At 37.8% G+C, this 22,501-nt stretch overlaps 1 protein-coding gene and 1 pseudogene across 1 annotated transcript in view; both read left to right on the top strand.

The window, feature by feature from the left end:
- Positions 1 to 304: 304 nt before the first annotated feature.
- Positions 305 to 22,501, top strand: part of MAPK1 (mitogen-activated protein kinase 1) — an 81,921-nt gene continuing 59,724 nt past the window's right edge. Inside the window, exon 1 of the mRNA XM_016120119.2 lies at positions 305 to 636. Within this exon, the coding sequence (XP_015975605.1) occupies positions 518 to 636 (119 nt within the window). The 5' untranslated portion in view covers positions 305 to 517. The remainder of the gene's footprint in view (positions 637 to 22,501) is intronic.
- Positions 17,055 to 17,173, top strand: LOC118603534 (annotated as a pseudogene).

The raw sequence follows: 22,501 nt of genomic DNA, 5'->3' as shown, positions 1-22,501 counted from the left end.
GTTTCCCATGATGAGTCCTGTGGGTTCTGTCCCGACGCCTCGGAGACGCCCCGCCTCTCAAACACCGCCTCCCGCGCAGACTCCTGCTAGTACACGTGACCGTACAGGGCGGTGCCGCGGGGCTTGGCGGCGCCGCCGCCGCCGCAGCCGCCGCCGCCGTCGCCTCCCTCTGCCCAGAGCTCACCGCTTCCGCCGGCCCCGCAACTCCGCCCCTAGGCCGCAGAAAGCCAATCCGCGTGCACGCTGCTTGGCCCCGCCTCGGCGCCCTCCTCGGCGCACGCCCCTCCCTCCGCCTGCCGGCCCGCCCGTCAGTCAGTCAGGCAGGCAGTCGGTCCGAGTAGCTATCTGTTCTCCAGCTCTCCTAAGCGGTGTCCTTGCTCCTTCCTGGTCAGCAGCGGCAGCTGCAGCAGCGGCGGCGCGATCCCTCCGGGAGGCGCGGCATAGGCCAAGCGGCGGCCGCGGAGCGTCGAGCTCAGCCCAGCGCGGCGGAGGCGGCGGCGGCGGCCCGGCAGCCAACATGGCGGCGGCGGCGGCGGCGGGCGCGGGCCCGGAGATGGTCCGCGGGCAGGTGTTCGACGTGGGGCCGCGCTACACCAACCTCTCGTACATCGGCGAGGGCGCCTACGGCATGGTGTGGTGAGTGTCCGCGCCCGCCCGCAGGCCCAGCCGCGCTCGCCCACCCCATCTTTCGGGGCCGCAGCGGACGCAACCGCGGCCTCCTCTGCGCCTGGGCCTCCCGCGCTGCCGCGCCCCCGACCCGGGGCTTCGTCGCGACCCGCGCGCCTGGGGCTTCGGGCGGGGCCCCGGGGCTGGTCAAGGTTTGAATGTAGCTCGCTGCACTTCGCCAGCGGGCCCTTGCAAGCTGCGGGGAGGGGCGCGGGGGGCGGAGGCCAGGACTCAAGGTTCCCCGGACCCGGGCGCAGCGCGGATTTTAGATCTAGAACCCCCAGGAAGGGAACGAAAAACTCTCCCTTCCCGCCCCCCAGTTTACCAGCATGGTGGTCTTCTTTTTGACATCCGATGGTAAAGCCGGAATTCCTTCAGATGCCTGTCGTTGGTGGGGATAGCTGTGATCCTCTGCGCGGTTCGCTTCATCTTCTGTGTAGAACACCAAAATGATGTTTTCCTTCTCTCGCCTGTTTTCCACAAATGGCTTTCATTAAACATCTCGGTGCTAATGGTACTCTCCTGAGCTGGCTTTCTAAAAAGCATTAGTGACACCAGTGTTAGTTGTGGAATATTTCACTCATGAAGTCTTTAAATGGATTTTAATATCGTACTGTTTTGAGTTTCAAGAAGGCTAATCCAGCATCGCTCTCCTGATTTATTAAAGAGTCATTTGGAGTTGAGCCGAATTTGACCTTTTTTTTTTTCTTTATCCCGAGTGAGCTCTCTTACCAGCGTAAATGCATCCAGACGTTATATAGCACAATTACTGTGGTCTTTTCCTGTTAATGTATTAGTGGTCAGTATATATGCAGCCTTAATGGGGGTTTTGCAGAGTCACATGTAGGCTCCCTCATTAATCTACATATTTTTATTAGAATCAGCTAGCTGTAGCGTTTTATGCTGATGAAGACTTTTGGAAGTGTAGACTCCCTTACACTTAAATTTTCTTGTGACTGTGTCTTTTATGTTGAATGAAGGAAGTATACTAATGTTTATTGAACACTTCGTGGCAGGTACTGTGCTAGGTACACTTTCTCATTTTATTTGAACAGCCATTTGGAGGGAGGAGAGGGAAAGTTGGTGATATCCCTTTTTCAGGTGAGAAAATATTTTGAGGTGGAGCCAATTCCTAAGGTCAAACAACTAAAGAGTCAGACTTGAGATTGTAGAATGAGATCCTAATTCTAATGCTGTAGCTCTTTCCATTACACCCTACTGTGGAATAGTGTTACCAATAATTTTAGAATTTTAGCACATTTTACTGTTGTAAGCAAATCTATTTCAGACACATATTTAAATTTAAATGGTCATATTTTTAGAAATGTCACAGCATATTTTACTAAATATATTAGCTAGATAGAAAAGTTAGAATTCTTTTTTTTAAAAAAAGACTACTTGAATCTTGAGTTTTCTCATTCTCTTCAGGAGCAAATGCTTCACAGCATACAACTGTGAAAATTAACGTGAATGCAGAGGCTTAGGTGCCAACAGAGAAATTAGGTCAGGCCTAAAAGAAATAAAAGCCCTAGAAAGTAACAGAGAAAGTACTCCTTGCAGTATCACTTCTCTTACATACATCCAATTGCTGTTGCACCTTATGGTTAAGTATGCCAGTAAACATGTCTCACTATGAGAGACTTCCAATTGCCCTCATATCCTTCGGGTCTTTTAAAAAATTAACATCTAAAATATGGACTGAAAAAATCTTAGGTTTAGGACATTTCAGTTGAAGGGATTTTTTCCTTATCTGATAGGATTTTTACTAGTCTGAAGATGATTTATATCTGATAACTATTTCTATCACTATGATAAACTTGACGTCCTAAGTCTCTATCAAGCGAAATGCCAAGTAATTTTCCTTTCCTAAATGAATCCAAATTACAGATACAATTGGAATTAGAATCCTGGGTCCAGATTATAGTTTTCTATCTTCAGGTTGATGATATACTCTAGTAAGAATTTAAGGTGGCTGAAGGAAACTGGACTTTGGGTAGTGAACACACAATAGAATATACAGATGTCAAATGATAATGTGCACCTGAAAATTATATGATTGTATTAACCAATGTTACCCCAATAAACTTAATTTTAAAAAATTTAATGCTACATAGTACATTAGCATTTAATAGATATTGATTAACAGTGCTGGTTTCATGGAGGGCTTCTTGATGGAAATGTTAATACTTGAATAGCAACATTTTTTTAAAACATGATGCTTCCAGAAGGATTTAAGGATATTCAGGCATTGGTTTTTTTTATTTCCTGAATCAGTTCATTAGGAATTTTGCCTTTTCTGGGCACCGCTCTTTCCTAATCATTATGTGGATGATATGAAAGATGAAGAGTGGAGTTTGAATTGGGCCTTTAAGAGTGGGTGTGAATTTGATAGACAGATAATAGGCACAAGAGACAGTGTGAGCTGTGGAATCTAATCCTGGATAAGTACTTAGGTGCCAAACTAGAGAACTCTAACGGCAGAATTGAGTTTCATGGTATATTTGTGCAATGGAGAAACAAAAATGTTTTTGAAAAGGCAGTCATCTGGTCAGTTTTGAAGTGTTGGAGGACAATAGATCAACATGGTGAAAATGATAAAAAACTGAGGTAGGGGAATCAAGCTGTTGTAACTAGAGGTGAAATAAGATAGTGGCAGTGGAAGGTAGCAAATGGAGGCTTTATAAAGCCAGAGTTAGTAATGGGCTCTTGTTAGAAAAGTGGTAGAAAGACTTAATCACGGTAAGTATGGGAAGAAGGAAATGATGTGATCTTAAAAGAGTAAGGAGGCTGAGAGGTGGGATTTGAATTCTAGAGAGATTTCTGAGACAAGGCTTTGTGGTTGATTGGGTGTGGGCATAATTGTTAATTCCAGGGCTTGTAGCTTGGGAGCCTGGGAAGATTGTGCCATTATCGAGGAGGAATACTGTAGGCAGAGCAGATTTGTTAGCGAGAAATAGTGAACTATGGTTCATATTAAGTTTATGGTGCCTGTAAGCCATTTAGGCTATATCCAGAAGGCATCTTGAAATTTATAACAGGGAAGTAGAACCTGGAGATGGAAATTTGTGTAAGTGGAATGAGCACAGATTATTATTTGAGATTATTGGTTAGGTGAAATTGCAAGCAGATGTTTATGTCCATCTGTTTGGTAGACAATCCATAGCATTCAGTAGATTTTCAAAGGGATTCATTATCCCAGAAAAGTTAAGAGCCACTGAAGTAGAAAAAATAGACCAAAGCAGTAACTCTGGCAAATATTTGAAGAGGTAGGCAAAGGAAGAGGAACCTGAGGACTAGTGAGATGTATAAGAATCAGGAAAAAAGAAATAAGGGCATGAGAGGAGAAATTAAAACTGTATGCTTGATCATTGGATAAGTTTGAAACACTTTTTGAATGTGACTGAGAGATTATTGTGTCATCTCCCTAGAGATACTAATTGAAATCTTGAGAGTGGACAAGATGAGAAAACAAATGTCAGAACAGAGCCAAAGGAATGTCTGACTAGGTGTCAATAGTGGGCAAGCAACTGAGGACAACAGAAGTGTGGTCAGAGACTAGAGAACAGGGGGCGCATATTATCCAAGGAGCCAAGGGAGACAGTGGTCACTAAGGGATTGGTATTGAATATTAGACAAGCTATTGTTTTTGTTGATTTTCAACTCCTAAAAAACAGATGGTTCCAACCAAAATTTTATTGTTGATTATATTCCTCATGGTACAATATCCTTTCCTATTAAGGCTTTTGTGATTATGACAGGCTAGTAGAACTATCATTTAGTCAGCATTTTCTGTGTGTGCGTGTGTGTGTGTGTGTGTGTGTGTGTGTGTGTGTGTTTAACATATTAATCCTCATAAACACACTTCCAAGGTGGTTACTTTGTAAGTGAAGAAATGAGATACAGAGAGGTTGTTTAACCTTCCCAAGGACACAGCTAAGAAGTGAGCGTCCCAGTCTGTCTGGTTCCTGAGTGACACTCAACCAAAGAGTGGAGAAGAGAAAATACATGCTTTCAATAAGAGAAAATAGCCATTGTCTGCTTATGCTTCTATCACTCTTTAGTCTTTAAAAACTAGGTCATTCACTCAGAAAACATTTATTGAGCACCTTTTATGTGCCAGTAGTCACGTGGTCCCTTAGAACAGATTGTGGGATGGAGTTGGGTAATATCAGTGCTGTACAGAAGGAATGTGTGAAGTGCTGTGAGGAAAAAAAGAGGCCTGAGTGGTGTGGGGCTGTCTTTGTATGATTTCACAGACTTTGAGCTGAGGGTTGATATATGACTAGGAGTTTGCTTTTGAGAAGTACTAGGTAGAGGAAAATGGACATGCAAAAGCACAGAAATTTGAAAACAGCACATCAGATCAGGAGTATAGGGTGCCTTAGGGAGAAAGCTGTAGTTGAGTCAGCTGGGATGGACAGGGCCAAATACTGAATCACATTGTTTACTAAGGAGTTGGGACATGATTTTGTAGGTGAAAGTCATTGTTACATTGATTGGGGGTTGTTATTGGCCTTTGAGGGGGCTATGTATGGTGGAGACATGCATTCTATACAACTTAACAGTGCATGGTACAGTCCCGCCACTGGAGACATCATCCTGTCAATATGCTAGTAAAACATCCCTCCAATCTATGCCCCACGCCCAGCCCCAGAAACACTGGGCCTTATTCAAGTCCTGCCTTCTTTCCTCTAAGGCTCATCTCCATGAACTTGCCCTCATTACTCTCTGTTGTAGCGCTCCCTCCCTCCCTGGAACTCTGCTAGGTTATTTGCACCACTTGTTTGAAAGGCAGGACCAGCAGTAGTATATCTCATCTATAAAAGCTCAAGAACTGGGAACAAATCTGGATTCGTTCTTAATTTTGCTTGTTAAGTGTTAATTCGGTTTTTACTAAAGTAGTCTCTTGTACACTTTTTGGAGCTTAAAGATGTGAGGAGACCAGTTTATGTGAGCAACAGAAAATCCAGTGCTTCCGAGCAGTTTTGAGTGCAAATAAAACTCAGAAAAGAATTAATTTTGATATTTGTAACATCCCTGATAATGTGCTTAACTATAACTGATGCACCATTCCCATGAATTTAATTTGCTTAACTATAACTGATGCACCATTCCCATGAATTTAATTTGGATATTCTCAATTCTCAAGTATTTATAAAAAGATTTTTATGAAAAGCATCTGAGTTGAGTCTACATAGGAACCATATATAATTTATTTCTCACCTTGCTCATATTAATGTACAGTAATGTACCAAGTTAAAAAAAAAAAAAAAAGATTCTCCAGTAAACACCCAGAGCTACTTCACCCTGCATCCAGCCCACTCCATCCACCCACCCATGTAACTCTTTAAGATGCTTTTTCTCCCTTTTAGGTTCTCTTTTCTCATTCACTTTTTGGGGCTCCTACATATTGGAAAGCCAACAGGATAGATGTTTTCCAAGGTCCTGCTCAGATTTTCTTAGTCTTAGAGCAAGATACTAAACCCAGCAGGAGCTGGGAAAGTGGTGTGTAGAGGTAGGAGTCTGCATAAAATATGCCATGACTGACTGACATTTGTTGCAAACCAGCCTTGCTTTAAAGCGCTGTGGTGTAAAATTCATTCTCATCCTCATCCTTAAGACATTATTTTTTCACCTTACAGAAAAGGAAACCAGGTCTTAGGTAACTTGTCCAAGGTTCGTAACCAATAAATACATAGGAGAACAGATTTGTCTAGACCCCAAAACCTGTGATTTTTGTAAACTACTATAGACATTTCTCTGTTAAACCAAGCTACCTTACACATAGTTCCTGCAGCCTGGGTTCCTGAATTGGCACCAAAGTATAAAATGATGATTGTTATAGGTAGGCAACCTGGGCCTGTTGAAGAGGTGAAAGAAGGAAAAACTTGAAGGGGTGAGGGAGGTAGGGTCAAAACAATTTGTTTTTTGCAGGAAGATAGTGTTGTTTTCTTCTCCTTTCTCTTCCTTACCCCTACTAAGTTTCTTGATTTTCATTCATTTACTGATATTAAGCGTGGATCTGACCTATGTGCTAAGTGGTAGGATTGAATAAGTGGTTTTGAACTGAGTAAGTGGTTTTTACTCTGGTATTTACAGTCTAACAGGAAAAGTCATAACGCTTACTGAGTATAATGAGGTGCAGGGTGCTACCAGAGGGTATAAAAGGCAGACTAAGATAGTTTGAGGAGTAATCTGGGACGATTTCCTGGAGGAATTGGTGCTTAAGTTCGGACCTGGAGAATGACTTGGAGCTAATTGAGTGGAAAGGTAGATAGAGTGTTGGAGTGTTTCAGGCACAACCTTGTGGAAAATGGATTGTAGATGTTGAGGAGTTTATGATTAAGATCAGGGATCTTTCTCATGGCACCACAGGGATAGGAAGTGCACTTAAAGCTTCAGGTATGGTTGCAACCAGGAACCAGAAAATAGATCAAGACAACTACCTTCCTCCTTTTTTACATTTACAAAATCTTGCACCCTACATCTCTACAGAGCTGGGGGGGTTTTCTTTGCTCTTTACCACTTCCCCATGCACTTGGCACAAGAGAGCTGACCCTCACTTCCCCAAGGTACATGTCTTCAGTTCATTGACAACCAGAGGCTGAGAGCACTATGAATCCAATTCCTGGAGGAGAATCAAGATTAGCGTGGGATAGTGTCCACCTCTGGTCCAGTCAACTGAAGCCTTAGGTGGGGTTATTTGATAAGGCTGGACATCTCTAAGGTATGAGTGGTAGAGTTGGGAGTGGTCAGAAGATGTCTCTTGTTGACAACTGACTTGTCAAGTTAAAGTTCTTGATGCTGGTCTAGAAAGAGAAATATCAAGGTTCCCTGGTCCTTTCCAGGTTGGAACCATCCCCTGCTGTTAGAGCCTGTGGGGAAGAAGGGGAGAAGAGGAGATGAAGAAGTAGTTGAGGCAGGAGAAGGGCTTTGGGCTGCTTTTAGGGCTTTTCTGCCTTCCTGTCTCTGGCAGTGTAGGGATGACAGCTAAACTGGATGGCATCTTAAAATTTAATATTTGATACATATATAATGTGACATATGTGAGTTATGCAATCTAACAATAAACACTTAAGAACCCACAACTCACTAAGTGACTTCTTGACCAGATTGTCTGAGGCCAGCATTCTGCAACCTGGCCACAGGCCTCACTCCAGAGTTGTATATTCTTTTTAGGAGTCTGTACAATGGAGTGGGTATGAACATGGACTTTGACCACTTATATGTGACTTGAGCCTTGTTTTCCTCACCTGTAGAAAGGAAATAGTGATATACACCTCAGTGTTGTAAGGATTAAGTGAGATATGTAGGGGAAATGCTGAGCACCAATATCTGGTCAATGCTCTAATTGTTGTTATTCCCTTGAATTAAATGGGCCTGGCACAACCTGATCCTCTCTTACCTCAGTCTCTCAGAATATCTTCTTGAAGTGTAAAGCAAACATGCAGAAATAAAACTAATTAGACTTGGGTCACACAGGTTGTATGTCGAGTTCTAATTGTGTGATCTTGGGTAACTCACTCTCCCATTAACAGTCAGAGAGCTGCTTCTGCGCCAGGCCCTGGGCCATGTTCCTGTCTTCCCTCAAGAATGTTGCAGTGTGGTATTGGGGACAGGCTGATAAGGAAATAAATTACTGTGTAACATGCTGAGAACACTTATGAGATCATTCTGGATAGAGCAGCTAACTCCACTGGGCTTTCCAGTCACTAATTAATTCAACAAGTAGCATGTGTACTGGGCACATTCTAGTTGTGCAGCGATACATCAGTGAACAAAACACCGTAGGGAGCTTACTGTCTGTCAGATGCCTGTCTGAATGGGAGTGGCTTGAGAGGATTAGAAAGGCTTCCTCAGAACTCTGGCTTTAAGTTATTTCTCTTTGTAACACTTACCACAACCACAGGTCTAAAATACTTTTTTCAATTTATGATATGTCATTTAATTTTAAATGGCCCTCCCTGTTGTTTTTTTTTCATTTAAGAAATTGAAAAACACGGTTTATGCACAAAACTTTTTTAAGTGGATTATTCTTTCTATTGTAAGCAATTTCTGTAGTAAGCAGGTGATATTTGTTTTCTTTTTTCTTACATATATCCCCTAAAATAATTACTGAGAATTTGAAGCCATATCCTAATTGTCCCCCCATTTAAGAATTACATTCTATAGTAAGAAATAAAACTGGTTCACAAATTAAAAAGTTGGTGGGGCTTACTAACCAAGAAAGTCAGTAGTTTCTCAGCCAGTCATTATCCTTTACACAAATTCAAACTTTGTTGCTCTAATTTGCAATGCTATTTTAATTCCTAGCATTGATGTGTATGGTTTCCAAGCCCAGGTCCAACTGCTGCAGGGATGGCTTATGTATGAGTCTAATGCAGATTCTGAAAATTCCCTTTTAGTCTAAGTCGAGGGGCCAGGCAAATGGAGAGAATTGCAGGCAGTAGCTTCTACCAGTTATCAGAATCTCACATTTTGCAGTTCGGACCTTATTTTGGGTTGACAAGCCATTTTAAAATGCCCATTCCCCTTATAAAGTAAAGGGTCATTCACCCCTTTATACTGATTTTTGTTTAAAAAAATTAAACAGCAAACAAAAAGAGGCTATCTTTAGCTTTCTGCCTTTTATTTTAAAACAGCCCTATTGCCATACTATAAAACTCATAACATTTTAAGTATTCAGTTTAATGATATTTAGTAAATTTACAAAGTTGTGCAGCCATCGCCACGGTCAAGTTTTAGAACATCTCCATCAGTCCAAAAAATTTTCTTTCATTTACAGTCAATTCCCACTCCTACTCCCACCCTCAGGCAACCCCTAATCTGCTTTCTATTTTGCCTGTTCAAGAACTTTCATGAAAATGGAATCGTGGCAGATACAGTTTTTGTATCTGGCGTTTTCTTCACTTATGTTTTGAGATTCATCCATGTTGTTGCCAGGATCTGTAGTTGCTTTTTGTCATCAAATAGTAATTGTTGGATGGCTGTATCAGATTATGGAATTTGGAATGTTTCCAATTTTTGTCTCTTATGAAGAATGCTGCTAGTTCTGAACATTCATCTTTAAATTCTTGTGTGAATATATGTTTTCATTTTTCTTGGGTACTTAGGACTAGAGTTGCTGGGTCATAATATAAGTGATATGTGTGTTTTGTGGGGAGAGGATGATAGAATTTTATTTTAAACCATAACCAATTTTTCGAACAAATACAAATACCCTATGTACTAGCCACTGTTTTAGGAACTGAGAATAGGGTAATGAACAAACACAGTCCCTGCCCTTTAGGAGCTTACTTTTCAGTGGAGAAAGTAGACTATCACATGCACTTAACATTTCATTTACTAATAAGTAAGTCTATGAAGAAAATTAAAATGGGGTAAGAGTTTTAGAAGGAAAGGGGAGTGCTTTTTTCTGTAATAAAACATTTTTAATGGTACACATTTAACACATTTTTTTGAGCATGTGAGAATATTGCAAGGACCATGCATTGTTTTTTTGCTGAATTATTTGAGAGTAAATTTGGCTTACAACCATGCCTTATATCACCAGAACACTTCAGTGTATATTTTTACCAAACAAGGACTCTCTGAAGCAGTTCCTCAGACTTTCTTTGGCTTTAATGCCTTGAAAATTGGTGTTTTAGCTTTTTAAGAAACCAGAAACTATTTTCCAAAGTAGCTGTACCATGTTACTTTTCCATCAGCATTGTATGAGGCATTCAGTTCTTCACCTTCTTACCAAACATTTGGTTTAGTCAGTCTTTTTAATTATATCCCATCTAGTGAGTTTCACTTTGCATTTGCTTCATGACTAATGATGATGAGCATCTTTTTATGTGCTTATTAACCAGTTGTATATCTTGTCTGGTGAAGTGTCTATTCATATCTTTTGCTCATTTAAAAAATTCTCATTCAATTTTGATATAGTTCAGCATTCTCTAGGTTTTCCTTTACAATAGGGACAGTCAAGAATTTGAAGCATAATCCAAATCTAATGAGACAACACCAGACAAACCCAGTTTAGGGATATTCTACAAAATAACTAGCCCTTGATCTTCAAAAATGTCAAGGTCATGAAAGTTAGGAAGAGGCTGAGAAATTGTTCCAGACTGAAGGAGTCTAAAGAGATGTGACTACTAAATGCAATCCATGATTCTGAATTGGCACAATAGAATGGGATTTGAAGATTAGATATAGTCATGTATCGATGATAACAATTTTGATGGCTATATTTTGATTATATAAGAGAATGGTTTTGTTTGTAGGAAATAAACTGTGAAGTATCAGAGGGTAATGAGGCATCATACTGGTGAACTTAGACTGTAAGATACTTCAGAGAGTAAAAGTTGATGACCTGTGTTTACAACTTTTCTGTAGTTTGAGATTTGGTTCTGTTTTACTAAAGAGTTAGTGAGTCTTAGGAAGGTACTTGTGTGCAGAAATTTGGGGGAAGCTGTGAAAGATCTTTCAGCCAAGTGAAAGCACTGGCCTGGGAGTCAGGGGACCTGTCATTGATACATTGTATGAGTGTGTGCTAGTCACTTTGCTTCTGCAGGTTTTAGTTTTTCTCATCTGTAAAATTAGGATATTAGAATAATCTCTATGGTCCCTTGCAGCTCTGATGGCACTGCTCTCAGGAACATTACATGAAATTAGCACACTTATATACATACATATATGAAGAGAACTCATGTATGGATTGTTTCCTATGTTACTAGCCAACTGTCTATTTTAGTGTAGTTTACCTGAGAAACCTCTGAATAATCATAATTGAGATATAACAAAATGGGAAAACTTCCTGTTAAAAACTGATTTACTTTAATGTTAAAATTATTTATTTTAATGTTAAAAGCTCAAAAGTAAACCCTTGAGGAAAATGACTTTTTTATGCTCTAAAAGGTAAAGTTGAGACTAATATATTGTATGAGAGTACTTAAAAATTTACCTCAAGTGATTACATTATTCACATAGGGTTTTGACCTAGTGACTGAAATTAATATTAATCTGTCATATTGTCATTGGGAGCAAAAGTGTAATGGAAATGTAGAGTTGGAGAGATATGGAAATACTTAAATAAAAATAATTAAAAGTAATTCTGAAAAAAAAAACTTGGTACAATCTTATTTATAGAAGAAATAGTTTTAGTTCTACAGCTCAAGAAAAGAAGACAAAAACAAAACACTTCCCTAATTAATATCTGTATTGCCACTGAACACAGGTCAGGTTTCCAAAGTAAAGAGTAAAACCTACAGAATTTGGTCACAGAAATTTCTCTTTAGTCAGTACCTAAGTTCAGGGTACTGTAGTTTATTGCTTTAATAGAAATTTGAAAAAGTTTAGTTTGGGAGTTAATTTGAAATTTTTGTTTCCTTTTCAGGTTAGCCATGCTGAATCCTCAAATAAATATATTTCTCTCATTAAATCATTATTGTTTCTGTTGCATGATCGAAGCAGATGCCTTTTTTTATTTTTTTTAGGATTGGTGTAATCCTTTCCCATAAGTAAATTTTTACTGCAAGATAAATATTTATATAGGCATATAAAAATATTTAATGTTATGTTTCAGACCAGTGAAAAATCAGTTAGTAGTAATGCTAGATTAATCTAACATCGTCTTTCATCCTTCATTGAGCCATTCTACCTGTCATATTGTTCTGCTAATGTTCTCAAGCATTCCTTCAGAGCACCCTCTGATCCGTTAACATTCAAGTATGACAAAAGTGATATTCTTTAGGACTCTTGTAAATTCTTTCTTTAACACATAGAGAGCTGGAAAAAAGACATTTGTGATTTCCTGTCCACTCTGTCATAACTGCTAGGAAGCGCCATTTATTTCCTGCCACGGAAACAGTCTAAGACAGAAATAAATAGTCATAAAAAGGCCAAAGTTTTATAGAAACTTTAAGAATGCTTCTCGATACCACAGCAGGCAGAATGTAGCATTTGAGAACTGGTAAATGTCTAGCATCCTAGAATTTAATACTCACCTATAAAAATGTAAATTGGAAAATATTTTGGCCTCACATGGTTTCTGACTTCAGCAGGAAAGCCTCTAGTGTTTCCCTATTAAGTAAAATTCTGGCATTGGGCTGAGGTGTATTTTATTTACTCTAGGAAATATTCATCCCTTCTATTTTGTTTGTTTTTAACATAAGAGTGAATTTCCATAGAGATGATCATATGATTTTTCTCTCAGCATTATTATGAGGATCACATTAGTGGAGTTTCTTATATTGAACTCCTTTACATTTTTGGAATAAATTCTGCTTGGTTATGTTGTATTCCGTCTTATAATGTGCTGTTGGATTCTCAGCTAATATTTGGAGAATTTTTTATTGGTGTTCACAAGTGATAGTAATCTATAGTATATTGTTTTGTGCAGTCTTTGTCAGATTTGGGGTTAACTGTTAAACTTCTTCATAAAGTGAATTCGGAAGGTTTTTTTTTTTTCTGTGTTCTGAAATAGCATTGGGACTACCTTATGGTAAGTGGTAGAACTTCCCCGTGACACCGTTGGCTTGGTGCTTTTTTTGTGTTTCCTTCCACTTTGATTTCTGTCTGGTCTCTGTGCCATCACTCTCTTGCCCCTCCAGATTGTTCTCCACAATCACTACGACTATTTCTTTGAGAGCTTATTATCTAATAAGCACCTTCATGTGTATTCCCTTATGTCATTATTCTTAATATAGTACTTAGTGTTTTCTGGTTTTGAGTTTCGTATAAGTGGAATGCATTCAACTAGCTTTTTTTATTCATCATTATTATGTTTTTGAATATAGTTATTTTCACTGCTTTATAAATATCATGTATAAATATACCAGTTTATTCATTCTAGTATTAATAGACATTTGCGTTGTTTCTTGTTATTACACTCTTTTCAAGAATAACCTTTTACATCTCTCCTGATTTACAAGTTTCTTTATACCCATCCCCTGTAGTAGAATTGCTGGGTGGTAGGGCATATGCATGTTCACTAGGTAGTGCCACATTGTTTCCTAGTTTTTCCAGTGAAGTTTTGTGTCGTTATAATTGTACATCTTTTATTAAATTTATTCCTTGGTATCTTACATTTGTTGTTACCATTATCATTTGCATCTCTTTGTAGCTGGTTTACAGAATGCATTTGACTTTTATTGATTTTATGTCTCAGAACCTCAACAAACTCTTATTTCAATAATTTATGTTTAAATTCTTTTTGGACAAGTCTAATTGAAAATCGTGACAATTTTATTGCTTTGCATTACTAGATTTCTTTTGCTGACTGATGTTAAAAGTAAAGCTCTGACTGAATGAGAGGACTATCAGTTTTAGTGTAGTTTTCCTTATTACTTTTTTTTTTCAAGTTTTTTCAGAGATGTCAAAAAAATAATAAATGTAGCCACTGTAAAATGGAACTATAGCTGCAATGCCAGAGGAACTGCCTTGCGTGTCTGATGCCTCAAATCTTTGGAATGCTAAACAGGGCAAAACAACCTTTGGACTGGGACTAAAGCAACCTTGTGCTTCAAAGAACTTTTCAAAGATAAAAAGAAAGTAGATATTATGGCTACTAGACTGACGACTGTGGGACTGAAAATTAAAAACATCGTTTAGAATTAGCATCACTATGTTATATTTCCAGCACCACTAGAAATGCCTTCCTTCTGTTAATGTTAATTGTTCCTCTTCCCTTTCTCATTAATACCCATCGCCTTTGTCTCCTAATTGTAACGCTATTTGTGATTCTGCCTGAATCAGTGCATCTTGAATAACTATTCTTATTGATCTCAAATAAATATTTGTTGCCTTTCACTTTGAAAAGACTTTTATTTTTAGGTTAGACAGGTTTGTTTGTTTTTTTTTAATCTCGAATGATTATTGAATTTCCGCAGATGATTTTTTTTTTTTACTACATCTGTAGAAGTTTTATGTGCTTTTTCTCCTTTCATCCGATAAAAATTTCAGATTACATTGATAGATTTTTCTAATGCCAAACCAGTTTTTCATTTCTGGGATTAAAACCAACTGGGTCATGATGTATTATTATTATATATTGCTGGATTTGGTTTGCTAATAATTAGGGTTTTCTCATCGTGTCCATAAGTGAAATTAGCCTGTAATTTTTCCTTTCTCATGCTCTTCACTGATTTTGGTATCAAAATTAAACCACTCTTATAAAATTAATTAGGAAGTGTTCCTTTTTCTATTTTTCTAATTCTGTAAAATTGGAATGATTGATTCCTTTGAAGTTTGGTAAAACTTGCCTGTAAAGCAGTTTTATATTTTGCTTTGTTTAGGTGTTTCTTTGTTTTTGTTTTTATTGGGAAATATGTTATTCAAAATTCTTTTAAGAATGGTTATATGACTTTCCATTTTCTATTTCTTGATAGTTCTTAGGAATTTTACTTGTTTCTACATTTATTGGAGTATATTTTCTTGCCTCTTATTTTTATTCTGAAGTATTCAAACATCTAAAACATATGTACTGTTTTAAAAATAATGTTAAATGCATGTAATCATTGTGCAAATTGTCTAGAGCCTGCATTGTCTGAAGCAGTTGTACATGTCATGAGATTACAGGTAGGAAGAATAGAGGAGGTATCTTCCCCCTTAGCTCAAGAGAAGAAAGTAGGGTGCTTTAAGAACAGATATCATTACTGAAACCATGCCAAACTGAGTATGGATTTTTTTTTGCCCAGTGGCCTTAGCTTCTGAGTCAAGGAGAAGGTAGAATCAAGTATCTGCCAGGAGTGCTTTGAATGAAGGATCAGAGGTCTGGAAAGTATAAACAAAGTTTGGGATAGCTATTATGTGCTTGAAAGTCAAAGGACTGGCCCTACTTCTGGAGAACAAGGTCTTTGTTCCCCTCCATATCCCCAGCACCTAGTATACTCCTTTCATGTCGTAAGTAGGTTCTCAGCAAATGTTTGTCAAATCAGCCAGGTATAATAGTGCCAGTGATGGTACATTGAGCCAGGCTAGCTCTGTGCTATTCTTCATAGTTTTCACTTTCTCCTCACATTTACATTCACTTTCCTGTATTATTAGAATACCTGAATGAAGGAAGAAAAAAGTTCCTCACTGAACTATAAACCTCTTTAAGAGCGGCAGGGAACATGTCTCATTTACCAATTTAGAAACTGCATTTAAAATCTCAGCTCTGGCACTAATAGTTATGTTACTTAGAGCATGTCATTTAACTTCACAGAGTCTCATTTCACTCTTTGAAACAGGGATCATGCCTTTTGAATGTTGAAATGACTATCAACTAAATTATTATGTAATCCTGAGAGCAATTTTTCTTGCATTCCTATATGGGGCTAGAGAATAAAGTATTGAAATGAATGACTCGGGGGTACAGTCTGGACACGTATGTAAGTAGTTAATTTGTGGAGCTTGTTTTGAGGTTTTGAAATTATTTTTTAATGGCAATAAAATGTACATGGCATAAAATTTACTATCTTAACCATTTTTGAGTGTACAGTTCAGTAAAGTATATTCACATTATTGTGGAACTTTTGCATCCTGCAAAACTGAAACTCTGTCCATTAAACAACTCTCCATTCTCTCCTCCTCTCAGCCCCTGGCAACCAGCATTCTACTTTTTGTCTCTGATTTTGGCTATTCTAGGTACTTCGAATTAGTGAGCATAATATCCTCAAGGTTCATCTATGTTGCAAATGGCAGGATGTCCTTCTTTGTTATTGATGGATATTAGAATTGCTTCCACCTCTTGGCTATTGTTAATAATGTGACTGTAAACATAGATCTACAAATATCCCTCTAAAACCCTGCTTTCAGTTCTTTTAGATAGATACCCAAAAGTGGAATTACTAGATCATATGGTAGTTCTATGTTTAATTTTTTGAGAAACAACCATACCGTTTTTCAAAGCAGCTGCACCATTTTACGTTCACACCAACAGTGCACAAGCCTTCCAATTTCTCCATATCCTTGCCAGCACATTTTCTGGGCTTTTTAAATAGTAGGCATCCTAATGAGAATAAGGTGTAGAGCTTGTTTTGATGGGTCTTGTGCCCTGTATAGTGTGCTGTCAGTCTGCCATGAACATTTGGCAGTTAAAGTGGGAGTGACTCTTTCAATAAATAGTGTGTTGAATAAATAAATAGCACTTGCTAACAGAAAAATATAAGTAAGACCACAACCCTTATCTCAGAGGAGCCTGTAATAGGTACTGTGGGGAGTTTACAACTTAGAATCTGTGTGTATATATGTGCAAGTGTGTTTTCCCAAGTATGCCCTTTGTTCCTAGACAATTATAAAAGAACTTTCTAAATCAAATGGTCATATAGTTTTAACATTGTTAGTGAATTAATGATGTTAACATTGAAAGTTAAGGAACATTTTATTTTTATTTCCTAGGTTTTTAATGGAATTTTAAAAGTTCTCATGGCTATGCTACCCTGAACAAGCCCGATCCCATCTGATCTTGGAAGCTAAGCAGGGTCGGGCCTGGTTAGTACTTGGATGGGAGATGACCTAGGAAGACCAGGTGCTTTTAGGCGTAAAAAAGGACTTGTAAGCTGACAAGATCCTTGCAATCTGTGAGGTCAACCAAGGGTTGCCTCGCCTAAAAATAAATAAAAATCCTCAAGATAAAATTTCTAATTATTCAGATTAGACTTTATAAATACTCAGATACTCATAATCCCACAGGTTGAGAGAGTTTCCATTTTCCTTAGCTTCATGATGGGGCCTTTAGCAGCTCTCTCATTGTTGTACTTAACTCAGGTATAAGTCTCACAGACGACAGGGTTCATAGCCTCCCTGAGGGTAGAGAAGGTAAACATTGCTCCATTGTCACTTAGTGGAGCAGAGGGTAGGAGAAAGCCTAGCTTGCTTTATCTATGGGTGGGGAGTGGAGGTAGAGTGTTACTTTCTGTCCTATGTGATCTCAAAAGAGAATTTTCTGGATAGAAAACACTCTTTGTTCCTGAAGTTAGTATGAACTTGATATATTTTTTAATGGTTTTAATGCAATTGCTTTGTGGTAGTCAAAAAAATTTTTTAATGAGAGGCCTGTAGCTGAAGAAAATTATAGGTCCAGTTATTATGTCTAATAGCAATAATAAATAACATTTAATCTGTTTTAAAATGTTTTATTGAAATATACATACAGCTAAGTGCACATATCTTAATTGTTCAGCCTAGTGGTTTTTGCAGACTGAACATATCTAAGTAATTAGTGCCCAGATCAAGAAACATGGTTGACATTGCAGAAGCCCACCTTATGCTTCCCTTTCTGTCACTACCCACCCCTCACCCATCAGAATACCCAGTATCCTGACTTCTCACATGTAGATTAGTTTGCCTGGTTTTGTACTTTATATAAAAGGAATCATAGTGTATGCATTCTTTTGTGTCTGGTTACTTTTTTTCAACATCGTGACAGCCATCTACATTGTGCATGTTTGTAATATAAAATTAGTTTTTAATGCATACTGCTAACAACCTAGAAAAGGATTTTTCCCCATTTTTCTATAACTGATCCTGTTGCTTTGCAATGAGGTTAATGCTCCAGTTCTGGAAGGAAGAAGTTTTTAAATAGTCTTCATACTCTCATTGTTCCTTTTCCAGACCAAATAACATCTACAGGTTTCCATTATCTTGTTTTACCTCATTCCATTGCTGTATTACTAATCTGTTGCTATGTAATATATGCCCTACAACTTAATGACTTAAAAGAACAATAAACATTTGTTATCTCACACTTCCTGTGGGTCAGGAATTGAGGTGTGGGCCTAGTTGGGCAGTTCCGGCTCAGGGTCTCATGGGGTTGCAGCCAAGATTTCAGCCAGGCTGCAGACATCGGAAGGCTTGCTTGAGGCTGGGGGACTTGCTTCCAGAGCAACTTACTCAAACGTCTAGCAGGCTGGTGCCGATTTTTGCTGGAGGTGGGGTTGAGGATGGTGCTGGGCCTCTGTTTCTCCCCATGGAGGCCTCTTCATAGGCTGCTTGAGTAACTTCACTACATCGAGGCTGGCCAGGGTCTCCCCAGAGAGAGCACTTTTTCATGACCTAGCCTCAGAAGACATACAGCATCACTTACACCTCATTTTATTTGTGAAAAGTAAGTCAGTCAGTAAGTCTGGACTGTATTTCAGGGGAAAGGGAATTAGGCTTTTGGATGTTAGGAAAGTCATCTGCTCTGTCCCTATCCTGTGTCAGTACTACAATGTCTTGATTACTTGCTTAGAATATGTTTTGAAATTAGACAGTATGAGTCCTGTAACCTTGTTCTTCTTTTGCAGAATTGTTTTTGTTTTTCTGATTCCCTTGAGTTTCCATATGAATTTTAGGATCAGCTTGTCAGCTTCTATAAAGAATCCAGCTGGGATTATGATAAGAGTGTTGACTCTTTAGATCTGTTTGAGAATTATTGCTATCTTAATACTTTACGTCTCCTGATCAGAACATAAGATGTTTTTCCAATAATTTAAATCTTTAATTTTTTTCAGAAATATTTTATAGGTTTTAGAGGTTTTTTTACACTTCTTTTGTTAAATTTATTCCTAAGTATTTTATGCATTCGATGGTATTTTTTGTTTTGTTTTGTTTTTAGATTGTTCATTGGAAATAAATACAATTGATTTTATACATTGTATTTTATATAGTGAGCTTGTATTCTGCTACTTTACTGAACTCATTTGTTTTGGTAGTTTTTAATTGGATTCCTTAGCATTTTCTGTATACAAGATTATGTCATCTGCAAATACAGATATTTTAATACTACTTTTCCACTGTGGATGCCTTTTATTTCTATTTCTTGCCTTCGTGCCCTTATAACCTCAAGTATAATGCTGAAGAGAAATGGTGAGAGCAGACATTCTTTTCTTATTTCTGATCTTAGAGGCCTCCTAAGTTACTGGGGATTTGTACAGTAATTTTTTTTTTAATTTAAAATAATTATTTAAAAATCATTTTTATTTTTCTGACATTGTGTTAGCCAGTTTTACGATGAAAGATTTTTTAAATCAACAAAACAAGCCTTTTGCTGTAAAATACCTATTGAAAACATCCATTTCTGTTACTCTGTCCAATACTTTTTCATTGTGTTAGTCTTGAACTTTTCCATGCTCTGCCTCAGATTCTGAAAGAGAGAACAAGAACCACTCGCTCATCTCCTTATGGCCAGATTCTCTCTGGGATGGTCTGCACTGCTCCTTTGCTTTTTGACTCTCCTGAGCTTGCCTTTTGTGCTCACTGCAGCCAGACTTCAGACCCAGCACTTCACTCAGAGCTGATGCTGTGCACATTTCTTAATGTGCACAGTCTTTCTCAATTTCGATCCTTCTGGGTTGGCAGATTTTTCTTGATGGTCCCCAGAGGTGTTCCTACCCACCTAAGATTTTGATCTTTCTGGAGATTTGATGTTATCAACCATTTTCTTTTTAAAAAGTTTCATCTACTTTGCTGAAACATACCTGGTTTTCCAAGTCTTTGACCCTTTGTTCTTAGTTCTTGGGCTCTCACATTCCATGCAATTTCTCTGGGTGACCTCATTCAAATTCCTACCTCCTAAAAAAAAAAAAAAAAAAGACCAATTCTCCAGTACCCTTCTAGGCACTGACATTTCTTCTGTCTCTTGCAGTTCTTGGCCGCTGTTTTGCCCTTCCGCTCCCTCTCCTCTGCTGGACCTGCTCTCAGCAAGGCCTTTTTCCTCCCCTTTCTATTATCTATGAATCAAACATGGAATGTCAACATAACATTAAATTTTATTAAAATCTGGTAGTTTACATCACTTTGCCATTCGATGACCATTTGGATTGCTTCAAGTTTTCACTGTTTTTAAGTTATGCATCTATAAACTTTTTCAGTGTAAATAGGCTTCCCACCCTACCCCCTTTAAATAATTTTCTTGGAAACTATTACTTAAGAATGAGATGACCGAGTCAGAAGTATAACTTTTGTAGATGTGGCCAGATTGCTCTCCAGAAACAGCATTTGAATTTATGCTACTACTGTTAATCTTTAAAAGTCCTTTGTTCCACCCCTTCCCTCTTGCTATGATAACAAGGTATTAATCTTTTACTAATAATTGAATAGAATGAGATAGACCCTTATAGGTGCCTTGTTTTTGGTTTATTTGTAAGGCTAAATTTTTTTCTAAGTTTTACTCACTTATCTGGTGTTCGAACTATATTCAAATTATTGGACCATTTATGCACTAGAAGCTGGATATTAATGTTTATTTTTTGAAAGCTTTAAAAATGTGATCAAATTCATAAACTAGTTATTTGCTATGTTATTTTATTGCTTCAGAATTGGCGAAATACATGTAGGCTTTTAACCTTTAAATGTAGCCTTTTAACTTGTGTGGAAATTATTGTGAAGAGCACTGGATATAGATGCTTTATTTTATCTTATTCCATATTAATAATTTAGGTTTTAGCAATATTTTAATTGGTTTATCTACTTTCACATGAATTTTCATATTAAACTTACAGTTATTTACTTAAGTCTTTCTGGAATCTAGTTATTCCATTAATCTAGCTTATTTTTAACTTTACCTGGCATTAATACAGCTTTACTCTTCTTCCCAGATGTCTACTTTTTAATTTCTTAGCAGGGCTTCTGCCATGAGTTCTTGTTAAAGTCTCTACTCTGGTGAAGTGGATTGACTAAGATAAAAAATATCATCAAGATGTATTTTCTCTCCTTCCCTACCCCCAAAACTGAGAGCTAGTTTGTCTCTTTGCCCCAGGCTCTTGTGCCCTGTCTTGGTTGCTGTTAGCTCTCCAGAGTGAAGGGAATCTCTAATATCAGGTTATTACCTAATTTAGTGATCTGTAAAAAGAAGAATTTATTAAAAAATGAGATTGTGCTTGTCCACCCCCTCCCCTTTTTTTTCTGAGAACTCTAATTCCAGAACATTTTCAACATCCCAAAAAGAAACCATGCACGCATTTAGCAGTCACTTCCCAATTCTCTCCTAGCAGCCAACCCCTACCCATGTGGAGCTCTGTCTGAGTGTGCATGTACCCTTTGTAGTCTTCTTTATCCTTTCCACATGGCATTTTACTATTTTGTTAAGTTGTCAGGATTTACTTTTCAGAGTCATTAGTTACTCTTGGCATTGATTTCATAAAGTCAATTTAGAGAATAATCCTGTTTGTTTATTTTTTTAATTTTCTTAGTTAGGCCCAAATGTGTGTCATCTTCTAGTTCTCTTTCTCTATTCTCAGATTTTCTATTTTTTTTTTTAATCCCTGCTATTTAACTTTGTTATTCTTCCCTTTTCGGAGCCTGTTACCTTAGATTTAACTCTGGTAGACATACTCTGTCTTTTTATTCTTGCCAATAATGTATTTTGGTTTGTTTTTTTTTTTTTTCAAATTAGAAAAATATTATTTGATTATTTTCTTTGTCATTTCTAGGCAGTTTAACTCATTCTGTGAGCCTCTATTACTGTAGATTCTTTTATCTGTTTTCCAGCTCTAATAATTTTACCTTCATTGTCTTCTGTCTATTTAACTGCCTGATTTCTGTCATTATTATCTTATAAATTATCATCTTATAATTTACATTTTTTCGCTCATTTTTTTTTAAGCCTGTTTCTGCTGTTTGCAAAATTTTTTTGTTTTGTTTTAAATTCTTTTAATATGTCATGATTCTGTGGTATGTATTGTGGTCTATTCTTATTTAGCATTCCACTTATATGTAACACTTTAAATGCTGTTAATAAGCTGGATTCTGTCTTCATCTCCATTCTTGTAAACTTGACTCTGCCAAGCCTGCTCCTTTTCTCCTGGGCCTTTATTATTTGTACTTAGTAACCACTCCCAGCTCCTGGGTTGCCCTTTAAAATTTGCTTGCTGTGTTCCTTCAGTTG

The sequence above is a fragment of the Rousettus aegyptiacus genome, unplaced genomic scaffold (assembly GCF_014176215.1).
Source record: "Rousettus aegyptiacus isolate mRouAeg1 unplaced genomic scaffold, mRouAeg1.p scaffold_m13_p_5, whole genome shotgun sequence".
NCBI classification, from domain to species: domain Eukaryota; kingdom Metazoa; phylum Chordata; class Mammalia; order Chiroptera; family Pteropodidae; genus Rousettus; species Rousettus aegyptiacus.
This window is presented reverse-complemented; position numbering and strand designations above follow the sequence as displayed.